Here is a 12985-nt window from a genome sequence, read left to right as displayed (position 1 = left end):
TGTATGTTTGGCTTTAAAATCTTTCTCACTTCAGAAATCATTTTTACGTGATTTGATTATTTTAAGTCCTTTCCTGTTTATATTACACTCAGTGGTTTTAGAAACAGAAAAATAACTTTTAAACAGCTATCTTTGAAGTACTAAAAGACCAATTAAATAATTATTTGTAATTCTACAAAGAAAACATTTTTATAAGTCTTGAACAAAAGCAAATAATCTAAGGAGCTTTATAGTTTTAAATTAGATGCCCTACATATCAAAACTTGAAAAGGTATGTGTTCAAGTACAAAATAATTTTCTTCATCTTCTCATTTTTAAAAACTCATTTGTGATGTGAATGCACATACTAAGTAGTTGATTTCACTGTGTTTACTAAAGAGTAGTATTCTCAGCCCTTGAGTCTCACTCACCTAGAATCAGTAATTATACTGTCAAGAAAACTTCCTGCTAGCAGGGGTCAATGTATCTCTCACTTCCTTTAATTTCTTTGAGGAATAAACAACACAATTCTTCTTGTGATGTGGAAATATAAGTCATTGGTGAAAGTCCCATTAAAAACTGCCTGCTGGTAATGCAAACTCTGTGTGACTAAACTGCTGCTAGATTTAAGCTGTGGATTTGGGAGTAGAGTAGTGCTTTTATTACCTTATTCATTTATATTGGTAAAAGTATTTGGATTTCAGGTTTTATTAAAAAAGCGTAATTAAAAATATGCTGGTGGAGTTTTGTTTTTACTACTGGAAGTATGGCAAGTGAGAATGATCTCAAGTAAAAATTGGGCACACTGGCAAGATTCAATTTCTAGGACACACTAGAATTCATACCAAAAAAAACCAGCAATAACAATAAAAAAGCAATTGTCATCCTGCCAAATGAAGTGGAGTCTATTTTTCTTTATTGAGGGGACAGACTAATGGTTTATAGTCAATAGTAAAATACAGTAGTTTGTACATGTGTATCACTTCTCAGTTTTCCACATAATAATTCAACTCCCCCTGCCCAGGTCCACCTCTACCATCAAGTTCCAGGACCTGAACCCTGCCCTCTCCCCACCCCAGAGTCTTTTACTCTGGTGCAATACAACAAAACCCAGTCCAGGTTTTGCTTCATGTTTTCTTATTTTTCAATTTCTTTTTTTAAAAGTGATTTAATAATGATCGACAAGATTGTGGGATAAGAGAGGTACAATTCTATACAACTCCTCCCACCAGAGTGGCATATCCCATCCACTCTGTTGGTCACTTCCTTATTCTTTATGCTTTATCCCTCTGGGAGTGTGGAGCAAAGATCTTTATGGGAAACACAAGCATTTTAAAGATTTTTTTAAATTTATTTACAAAAAGGAAACACTGACAAAACCATAGGATAGGGACCGGGTGCACCTGGTTGAGTGCACATGTTACAGTGCACAAGGACCCAGGTTTGAGCCCCCGGTCCCCACTTGCAGAAGAAAAGATTTGCTAGTGGTGAAACAGGGATGCAGGTGTCTCTCTTTCTCACTCCCTCTCTATCTCTCCTACCCTCTAGATTTCTGACTGTCTCTAGCCAATAAATAAAGATAACAAAAAAAATTTTAAAAACAAACTTAAAAAAAAAAAACATAGGTAAGAGGGGTACAACTCCACACAATTCCCACCACCAGAAGTCCATATCCCATCCCCTCCCCTGATAGCTTTCCTATTCTTTAACCCTCTGGGACTATAGAACCCAAGGTCATTGTGGGATGCAGAAGGAGGAAGGTCTGGCTTCTGTAATTGCTTCCCTGCTGAACATGGGCTTTTCAGGTTGATCCATACTCTCAGACTGCCTCTCTCTTTCCCTAGTGAGACAGGGTTCTGGGGAATTGGAGCTCCAGGACATATTGATGGGGTTGTCTGTCCAGGGAAGTCTGGTTGGCATCATGCAAGTATCTGGGACCTGGTGGTTGAAAAGAGAGTTAATATTTAAAGTCAAGCAAATTGTTGATCAATCATGGACCTAAAGGCTGGAATAGCGCAGATGAAGAGCTGCGGGGAGGGTCTCCATTTTGTAGATAGCCTACTAGCGTATTTTATTTATATTCCAAAGGGCCTGTGGCTATACTAGTTTTTTTTTTTTTTTTTCTCCCTGAGTCTGAAATCTGATATAGAGGTGGATCCAAGTTATTGTCTGGGGAGATGATTTCATGACTGGAAAAAGGACCAGAACCTGGATCAGGGAAGAGAGTAGCTCCCTAGTATGGAAGAGGGGTATAAATATTGTTGACTGTAAGCCCCATTGATTTGATGTGATCTGGTGCCCATATTCAACTTAGGAGCCTATTTGACCTCTGCATCCCTCTAGATCTGAGCTCACATTCTGTGGTCATGAGTAGGAACATTCCAAGTTGCCCCAATATCAGGACCCATCATCCTCAGGTGTAGCATAGAGTATGTCCAGTCTTCCTTCGGAGGATGGAATATTCTCTACCATTATTGATCCAAGTTGAGGGCAAGGTCCTATGGGGGCCCAAAAAAGTGTCTGTTGTGTTGTTCCTGATAGAAATGGCCAATAACAATGGAGAGAGGGATTTATTCTAGATCTCAGCCCATCAAGTCTGTTTGGGAATCTCAGGACTCCTCAACTAGGGCTCCAGCTGATGGGGTGACCTGATAGTTACTAAAGAGTCATCATTAAAGTATGTCAGTCTCTTGCCTTTATTCAGCTTTTGCAGTTCTTGCTTTGATAAGGTTATTTTTGGAGTGAGTGAGGGAAGTGTAATAGGAAGTAGGTGAGGAGTGTATCTAAGTCTAAGTAGACACTATTTCATTATGAACTTTATATTGACTCACTACAGACTATTGTGTACTTTTGCTTTCAGTTATATATTTTGACCTAATTTATGGATACATGTGAACATATGCTCTATCTCACAGGACTTAGTCTATATCTCAGTTTTGGAACTTTGTTAGGAAGTGAACCACCTGGAATGGAATTAGAGAATCCTATGAAAGGAAAGGTGTCACCCGGAGTAATGAGACTGAAGAGTTAACATTCCATGCCTGACGTCTCTGGACACAGTCTGAAGTGAAGCATGCTGGGGTTTTGCTTGTTGCGTTGATTAGGTTGGGATCAGCAGATGCAATATCATTTGGTATGAATTGAGAGAAGCATGTAGGAAAGTGTGCCCCACCCTAGAGGTTCCAGGACTGGGGGAAATAAAGGCTTTATAGAGGAAGCGGGAGGGTTCCTGCTGTCTTAGGGTTTAAAAAGGCAATAGTTATTGCTATAATCACATTATTTGGCAACTGGGTTAACTTTGAAATATCCATTTGTTAGGATTTTCTGTATCATACACAACATCACCATAATTTATGTCCTTTGATATTGTTTGCATATAACTGTGCCACCGGTTGTTTCTGTTCTCCCTGGTCTAAGCTTTTAAGAGAGTCAACATATCAAAGACTCAGCCTAGGTCTGTGCATGAAAAAGTCTGAGATGGGGGCTGGGTGGTGGTGCACCTGGTTAACCTCATGTATTACAATGCACAAGGACCGGGGTTCGAGCCCCTGGTCTCCACCTGCAGGAGGAAAGCTTTACGAGTGGTGAAGCAGGGCTGCAGGTATCTCTCTGTCTCTCTCCCTCTCTATCACCCCCTTCCCTCTTGATTTTTGGCTGTCTCTGTCCAATAAATAAAAAGATAATAATTTTTTTTAAAGTTTGAGATATTCAATCAATTTTCCCCCTCTCATATTAATTAAACAGTGATTTATATGACTGCAAATTAATAGGAGTGCTGCTACCACACCAAAGAAGCAAAGGCATGTCAAGGGGGTCTTAGTTGCCTTTTTATTTATTTATTTTTACCTTCCCTTTTGTTGCCCTTGTTATTTTTTATTGTTGTAGTTATTATTGTTGTTGTTATTGATGTCATTGTTGTTGGCTAGGACAGAGAGAAATGGAGAGAGGAGGGGAAGACAGAGGAGGAGAGAATGATAAACACCTGCAGAGCTGCTTTACCGCCTGTTAAGTGACTCCCCTACAGGTGGAGAGCTGGGGATTCGAACAGGGATCCTTATGCCAGTCCTTGCACTTAATCTGCTACACTGCCTCCTGACTCCCCTTACTTGCTTTTTTATGGTCTCACCCCCCTTGTCATTTGTAACTGGTCAGGTTGTTTTATGCTGTTGACTCTATTTTCCAATTGACTCATCAGGCACAGGTGTGGGTCAGCAATCTCTAGAACCTGGTGGTTGGGCAGGTTTCCAAGAAATCTCAATTGCTTCTATGCACCAATCTGTATGTCTCTCATGTAAATTCCAACCTCAAGGTACTTTTCTCATTTTACTGTCTCTCTTTCCATACCAGCTTAAAATTCCAGTTTTAATCTCTTTTATTCCAAACTTCAACAAATACACAGTCCTACAAGAATAACCTACTTTGAGGTCCTACAATATGTTATCCTCTCTCCTCTGCCATTACCCTTGAATACTTCCTATGCCAAATAATAGTCCTCTCTTATAATAATCTCAGCTCAATCAATCCTACCTTGCCCAGACATGTTTAAAATTATGATTTTCTGTATCACTTCAGTTTTCACATGCCATTACAATATCCCTAATATTGTAAATAACGGCATGCATATTTTTCCTCACTTAAATAGAAAAAAGGGGGGTCAGGAAGTAGCACAGGGGGTTAAACACAAGTGATGAGAAGCACAAGGACTGGCATAAGGATCTTGGTCGGAGTCCCCGACTCACCACCTGCGGGGGGCGGGGGGTTGCTTCACAGGCAGTGAAGCAGGTCTGCAGGTGTCTACCTTTCTCTCCTCCTCTCTTCCTTTTCCCTCCTCTCTCCGTTTCTCTCTGTCCTACCCAACAATGACGACATCAACAACAACAATAGTAACTACAACAATTAAAAAACAAAAAAAGTCCCCCAATAAAGAAATTTTAAAAGAAGAGATTGGGAACAGGGGTAGATAGCATAATGGTTATGCAAACAGACTGTCATGCCTGAGGCTCAGAAGTCCCAGGTTTAATCCCCTGCACCCCATAAGCCAGAGCTGAGCAGTGCTCTGGTAGGCAAAAAAAAAAAAAAAAAAAAAAAAAAAAAAACTGATTGGGAGAGAGAATTCATTTCTATTTTTTGAGCAGTTAATAGTATTGGAACACAGAGAAACATTTCCCCATTCGTTTGAGCTATTTAGGTTAAAGGAGCAAACAATATCTGATAAATTAGTTGGAAAAATACTAGAAATTCTAAAGTAAATGAGGGAATCTAGTTTATAGGCTACACTAAGGAGCAGAATAGAGGCACCAATAGAAGTGTATATTACATACATAACAGAGAGAGGATGATTTTAAAACTTTTAAAATTATCTTTATTTATTTATTATTATTATTTTTTAAATATTTTTATTTATTCCCTTTTGTTGCCCTTGGTGTTTTATTGTTGTCATCATTACTATTGTTATTTGATGTGGTTGTTGCTAGATAGGACAGAGAGAAATGGAGAGAGGAGGGGAAGACAGAGAGGGGGAGAGAAAGACAGACACCTGCAGACCTGCTCCACCGCCTGTGAAGCGACTCCCGGGGATCCTTCCGCCTGGTCCTTGCGCTTTGCACCACGTGCGCTTAACCCGCTGTGGTACCCGCGGACTCCCTATCTTTATTTGTTTATTGGATAGAGAAAACTAGAAATTGAGAGAGAAAGGGGAGACAGAGAGAGGGAGAGAGACAGAGAGACTCCTGCAGCCCTGCTTCACCACTGGCAAAGCTTTCCTCCTGCAGGTGGGAACCAGGTGCTTGAATCCTGGTCCTTCAGGGAGAGGATGACTTTCTATGAAAAAAATCTTGCCTCTAGATGGTTGCCCTGTCTTAAAAATAGCTTTCTCCAGTACGAATGTTATTTCTACAAATGTTGCTAAGTCTACATAAAGTGCATTCCTTGATGTTATAGTGACAGTATCTCCCAAGTCCCACAGAACTTCAAATAAACTAATTGGCCTTTCTTTCTTTCTTACACACCAAAGTAATACATATTAAAAAAAAATGGATATTTGGAGCAAAACCCGTTGGATAATACAGTATATAGTCAATAAAATGTCTCCAAGTAGGTATGGATCTATGTATGACATTGTAGCTGAGCAGGAAACAGTTAACATACATATTATTAAGATTTTAAAAAAATGTGGTCTTCAGTAAAGATACTCTAATTTACACCTGTTACCACTAGTGGTGGAAAAGGGATTCTAGTCTACCTATTGGTGTTTACTATACTTTGGATATCTATAGATAATTACTGTAGTTTGAATATCTATTAGAAGAAAGCACCTGAATTCACTTTTACACATGAGAACCTGAAGTCAGCTATATAAACAAAAGGAGAAACTCTAGATAGTCTATAATAGACATAAATCTATTCTAATTAGGGGGAGGGCAGGGGGTTGAGAACTATGTCTCCTTCCCCCTCACTGGTAAATGATTTACTCTTTTTCTTTTTAAGAAAGTTTTATTTTTGTTTTCCTTACTAATAGTTTACTAACAGTTATGTATTATTAACTTTAAGAATATTATTTTTGGACTCTTTTTCAATATTAATTATATGTATAATTCAAAAAAAGGAAAACTTGTGGGAACAGAGAAGGGAGTAATAGTTATCAGAGGGTTGTGGGGAGGGTAAAGAAATTGGGAGGTTGTTGTCTAAGCGAAAACTTAGAATGAATAAATAAATGAGTCCTGGAAAGTCAATGTAAACCATAGTGATTCCAGACAACAATACTGTATTGTAGTTTCAAAACTACTGAAAAACTAGATTTCACTTTTTTTTTTAATTGCCACCAGGGTTATTGCTGGGGCTCACTGCTAGCACTATGAATCCACCACTTCTGATGGATATTTTTTCCATTTGACAATACAGAGAAAAAATGAGTGTGGAGGGGTAGATAGTGATGTTGGGAGAGAGACAGAGAGAGAGACCTAGAGATGTGCTTCACAACTTCTAAAGCATCCACTTCTGCAAGTGGGGAGTAGGATTTCAACCTAGGTCCTTGCTCATGGTAACATTCGCTTAATTGGTTGCCCTAGTGCCCACTCCCACACCCCAAGTAGATTTTAATTATTTCCTAACACACAAAAATCATTATGTGATATGACAGAGGTGTTCAATAACACTCCTGTGGTAATCATAATATAGTCTATACCGGGAGTCGGGTGGTAGCACAGCAGGCTAAACGCATGTGGCACAAAGCATAAGGACCTGAGTAAGGATACTGGTTCAAGTCCCTGGCTCCCTACCTGCAGGGGAGTCGCTTCACAGGTGGTGAAGTAGGTCTGCAGGTGACTTTCTCTCTTCCTCTCTGTCTTCCCCTCTTTTCTTCGTTTCTCTCTGTCTTATCCTACAACAATGATGTTAATAACAACAACAATAAAACAACAAGGGCAACAAAGGGGAATGTTGGGCAGCCCCCCTGCTCTGCTCCATCATTGATACTATGGGATATTTACATAATCATTGTTTTGACTGAGACCCACCCTGCCTGCAGGGTATTAATTAACCCCACTGGTTAAAACCTTCACAACAGTTGCTATGGAAGCTTTCTACCTTAAAGCCATTTCCTTTTCCCACTTGCCACTTCCGGTTAAAGATATATATATATATATATATATATATATATATATATATATATATATATATAGGCATTATCTCTGATCAATAAAGGTGCTGTGTTCCCGCTCCGCCACGAGTTCCTGGTTCCTTTCCCACCAGCATCCCAGGTTGGCTCTGGTTGAGTTCTCTCCAACCCAGAGAGCACATGCCCGGGAAGAAACACCCTCACGCTAGCCCAGCAGGGGAATAAGTAAATAATAAAAAAATATAAAAAAAAGAAATAAAAAAATAGAGAGTCTATACCAATACACTGTAGATATTTCATGTATATCATATTATGTGTTGATTATACCTAAATTAAAATATATAGATATGCTTGAATGTTGACCACTAATACAAACATTTACAATACATATAGATGAATAATAAAGTTTGCTATTTGTTTACAGCTTAGCATGTATCCCGTAAAGTGCAAAAAGCTGCATGTACATTCATTGCCATTTCTCACCACAGCTAGTCTAGTGATTATATTACTTCCGTTTTGCCCTTGAGAGAACTGCAGCTAAGAGAGGTTATTCGAATAGGCCACACATTGTCAAGAGAGCAAAACCAGATGTGAACTGAAGTCTGTCTTCATTGCCAAAGCTCTTTCCAATACACCCAGCTGCTTTTTGATTATTGTTAAAATGCTGAAAGACACAAATTAGATTTTGATTTAATCTTTTCCATTTCTTTCCAGCTCCAAGTACAGCCCAGTATGGAATTACCGGGAGCGCTGACATTCTTTTCTCCTGCTGGTACCATGTGTTGACACTGTCCTCTTTCACCAGCATATTCTACCTGAAGAATGCCATTCTACAATAAATTTAAAGACCCATAAAAGGCTTTTAAGGATTCTCTGAAAGTGCTGATGGCTGGATCCAATCTGGTACAGTTTGTTAAAAGCAGCGTGGGATATAATCAGCAGTGCTTACATGGGGATGATCGCCTTCTGTAGAATTGCTCATTATGTAAATACTTTAATTCTACTCTTTTTTTTTTTTTTGATTAGCTACATTACCTTGTGAAGCAGTACACATTGTCCTTTTTTTAAGACGTGAAAGCTCTGAAATTACTTTTAGAGGATATTAATTGTGATTTCATGTTTGTAATCTACAACTTTTGAAAAGCATTCAGTCATGGTCTGCTAGGTTGCAGGCTGTAGTTTACAAAATGAATATTGCAGTGAATATGTGATTCTTTAAGGCTGCAATACAAGCATTCATTTCCCTGTTTCAATACAAGTCAATTCACATTTACAAAGAAGCATTTCTTTTCTTTTTTGATAAAAAAAAAAAGCAAATAATATTGCCTTCAGACATTTCTTCAAACTATAACACCTATCTAGATTTTCCTGCTCGCATGATATTCAGGTTTCAGGAATGAGCCTTGTAAACTAACTGGCTGTGCAGCTCTGCTTCTCTTCCCTGTAAGTTCAGCATGAGTGTGCCTTCATGAAATAGTTTTCTTTTTGTCTCCAATGACAACAACAACAAGAAAAATGCTTTGAAAAATTCCACATTTTGAAACCAAAAGTAATTTGCCATGATAAAATTTAAACTAGCTCTGAAGGATAAAGGAGCTACTAAATTGTAAAAAAAAAAAAAAAAAAAAAAAAAAAATCTCCCTTCATGACCAGTGAGATTTGAGAATTTTGTGAAAAGCAAATTCACACAGCACAGGTAAATTTACTAAATGATTTCTAACTTGTAGCCAAATGTTAGATCTGCTTTGGGATATAACTCCCTTTGAAATGATTGCATCCAAGAGGTTGACTCACAAGACAGCATCTTTCCCTTCACTAATTCAAGCCAAAATTTCCAAAATGGTTTGTCAGAAAGAACATGAAGTATGATCACAGGATATTGCATGAGTTTGTAAGCACTCAAAATTATTTTGGATCAGTTGAAGGTGTGTTATGATAGACACAGTGGCCCTATAAATAAGACCACTTCACATATCTTTCCACCAGAAAACATCACTCAGTCGATAGTCTGAAATGGATGCTATATAATAAAAATTCCAAACCATAGTCCAGACTAGTATGCAGCAGATCAATCCCTGAAATTAACTCTGCAATAAAACATTTACTCATAGCATTTTAGCTCAAACAACTAAAGTCAAAAGAAAATTACTATGGTTTATTTCTTCTACCATAGTATGTGTAAGAGGCAATTCAATGAAGACAAAACACCAGTCATGAGAATACTTATTGTCTATTAATTATTAAGCTATCATATATATATGAGTTTATTTCTATCATAAAGAATGAAAACTACCTTTTAAATCAAATTGCTGTTACTCTAACAATATTGCATTATAGGAATAGTTTGATGGTTTTACTTTTTATTAAGCAAAGTAAAATCATAACTTTGAGAGCCATTTTACAAGTTTGAGATTACCAACCAAGCTCACTAAATGTATATTTCTTCAAATAATTCTCTTTTGGAAGTCACAATGTTGATAGTAGTAAAAAAAATTACTACTAATAAAGTTAGATAGAAGAAGCTTTACAGAGATTATACCTAACTAAAATATTTAGTATTTTGTCTTAAGAGTTGACTTGAGAATCCTGATTTTTTTCAAGCAAAATTTAATCCCAAAGTCCATCATAAATCTATTTTAATTAGAAAAAAGTGAATCATAAACAAGGAAGCATAGGTACACAGTGTTTCTACAAAAAAAAATGGCAATAATATGGCATAATGCTATTACTCTCTGTAATAATTTACTACATTTTTGACTGATATATTAAAACGGGTTTTTTAATGCATATAGCATTTTAATTCTGCTTATTATTGATTTTTCTATCCTTTGTGAATTTGGTGAGCAAACTACAAATTATTTTTTGTATTGCAGCTTTAAAGTGGCACACTCCACAATAATCTACTTACTAGAAATAGTGGTGCTACCGCAAAAGTGTTAACCATCAGTACCATTGTTTGGGAGAAAGAAACAGATCAAGAATGCATATTATACAGTGGTCGCTTTCCTAGAGTTAAAAATACCTCCTCTTTGTAAGGTTTGTAGGGTAAATGTGAGGTAAATCAAGGTATAAACTATGGATGAACCAAATAATTAGTTCAAAGTGTTGTCATGATTCCGAATTTGTGGAGTCTGGTGTTATTTCCATAGAATGTGACAGAAGTACAGTCATAGCTCAGTAGCTATATGTATTTGCCTTTATGTTAGAAAAGACTTTCTTGAGTGACATTTTTAAATAGAGGAGGTATTTACTATGTTTTTCTGTATCACAGCAGCATTCCTAGTTCCTAGGCCCCTGGACAGAGTAAAATCATGAGTATTTATGAGTTCAATATTGTTCAAATAAGGCTACAGTATTTGCTTTTTTGTGTGAATGTATTGCATATAATGTTCAAGTAGATGATTTTACATTTATGGACATATGAAATGTCTGATTACTCCATTTTATCAGTCCTGACTGTACAAGATTGTTGCAATTTCAGAATAGCAGTTTTATAAAATTGATTTATCTTTTGATCTGTAACAATTTTTCCAGCTATTCATTTCAGCACTGTATTTCTGGAGTCCCACAAATGGGACTCCTTTTGTTGCCCCTGAATTTCTTTTTCAAGGAAGAAAGATAAAGAGCTGTGGAGATAGGAGAGTAAAAGAGAAAAGACACAAATGGGAAAAATATAAAGAGATAGAAGGAACAAAAAGGATGGGTAGAAGAAAGGGACAGAGGAAGAAAGGAAATATGGAGTAAAGGGAAGAAACTGTGATAAAGAGAAGGACGTAAATGTTAGGGTGGTTGTCTCGACTCATTTGCATTCTTCATTTGACTGCAAGTGTGTAATTATGTTTTACAATGACCCCCCCCCATTTGAAGTATAAGTCCTGTTGCTACCATCAAGTCCCTATTATGCAGCAATTATGTAACAGAAATTATAGCCCAAATTATAGCATTATATCTGGGAGTGGGAGGGATGCAAAAATATTTGAGAGGGATAATATCAAACTTAAAGGCACTTTGGGGGGAAATTAATCTGAACTAAAAAATTAAAACTTCATCACAAAATTTAATCTATACCTAGAAAGTAGACTAGAGAACTGAGAAAATTACCCAGATAATTCAGGGCAAAAAAAAGATATATATATATATATATATATATATATATATATATATATATATATATATCCCTACATGTGAACTCAGAAAATTCTGAGAAACGTATCAAAGCCAATCATCTATACTGATCAAATTTACTGAATTATTGTTAACTTATCCATTGTGCTTAGCTTTGTGACACAGCCAAAAGTTATCTATTTAATCTTTTCAATAAAAATTGTTTTTTGAAATTCAGAAATGGTTTTAAAAGGTCAGGTTTTTAACTATTTATTGAAGTATGTGGATGTACAGTATTTCAATAGATATGAATATGAATAAATGGTATGCCTTAAGATCCTTTGAATATGTATTTACTTTAAAGACTGGAAAAAGCTCTCCTGTCTTTTATTAAAACATCCATATTTCACAATCTGATGTAAAATATGTTGTACTGTTTCAAATAGGTGAATATAAAGTCAGTTTATGAACTAAAATATGTATTTGACTCCTTTAAAAAGCCTACTAGCTTAAGAGGGGAAAAAAGGAAGAAATAATAATGTAAATGCATTTCTGTTTATCACTTATTTACTTTCTGCTGCATTTACCATACTACTCTCACACTTTCCAGGTACTGCAAAGCTGTACAAGGTAGAAATTTCAAATCTTACAGTTTCAAAGGATTCCTCAGTAGTCATTCTCTAGGTTGTTAGTTCCCAAAAGGTCTGACAAGCTGAACTACATCTAGCCTAAGAGAAAAAAAAGGTTTTCTGAAGATTGTTTCATCAATTATTTAAATTTTTTACTAACTGAAATGCAACAGTTAGAAATGGAGACTGCTAATAAACTCTGGATGGTTTTGCAGGCTAAGTATCTGAAAACTCAAATACATCTAGAAGGCAGGGTGGTAGTGTAATTTCATAGTATAACTGGGTATAAAACTGAGCATATTCCTTCACCTCATGGCATTCAGATGCAATTTCCTTAAGAACACTTTGTTTGCCAAACAAAGTGTGAATTGGATGAGAACTCTTAGTTTGCAACTGCTTTAACATTTAAATGAGTGTTTTAAGACCTCTTCTCCAAATCTGCCCATCTATGATGTCACATTAAATAAAACAAGGTGGTGGATAAATAAAACTAAAAACCATGATGAAAATACACACCTGTTATAATAAATTATTTTGTAATATGAAATCACTACTATTCTGGGAAAACTTTATCTACCAAACACCAAAAAAACTTGAAAATACACTAATAGACCTTTGATTTCTCACTGACTCATCCCTTCTTCCTTCATAAGTTCTA

General features: G+C 36.6%; 1 protein-coding gene across 1 annotated transcript in view; it reads left to right on the top strand.

Moving 5' to 3' along the window:
* NEGR1 (neuronal growth regulator 1) overlaps positions 1-12110 on the top strand; it is a 938974-nt gene extending 926864 nt beyond the window's left edge. Inside the window, exon 7 of the mRNA XM_007530478.3 lies at positions 8309-12110. Within this exon, the coding sequence (XP_007530540.1) occupies positions 8309-8433 (125 nt within the window). The 3' untranslated portion in view covers positions 8434-12110. The remainder of the gene's footprint in view (positions 1-8308) is intronic.
* The last annotated feature ends 875 nt before the right edge of the window (positions 12111-12985 follow it).

This window comes from Erinaceus europaeus, chromosome 11 (assembly GCF_950295315.1).
Source record: "Erinaceus europaeus chromosome 11, mEriEur2.1, whole genome shotgun sequence".
NCBI classification, from domain to species: Eukaryota; Metazoa; Chordata; class Mammalia; order Eulipotyphla; family Erinaceidae; genus Erinaceus; species Erinaceus europaeus.
The sequence above is the reverse complement of the archived record's forward strand: the minus strand, read 5'-3'. Positions and strand labels throughout refer to the sequence as shown.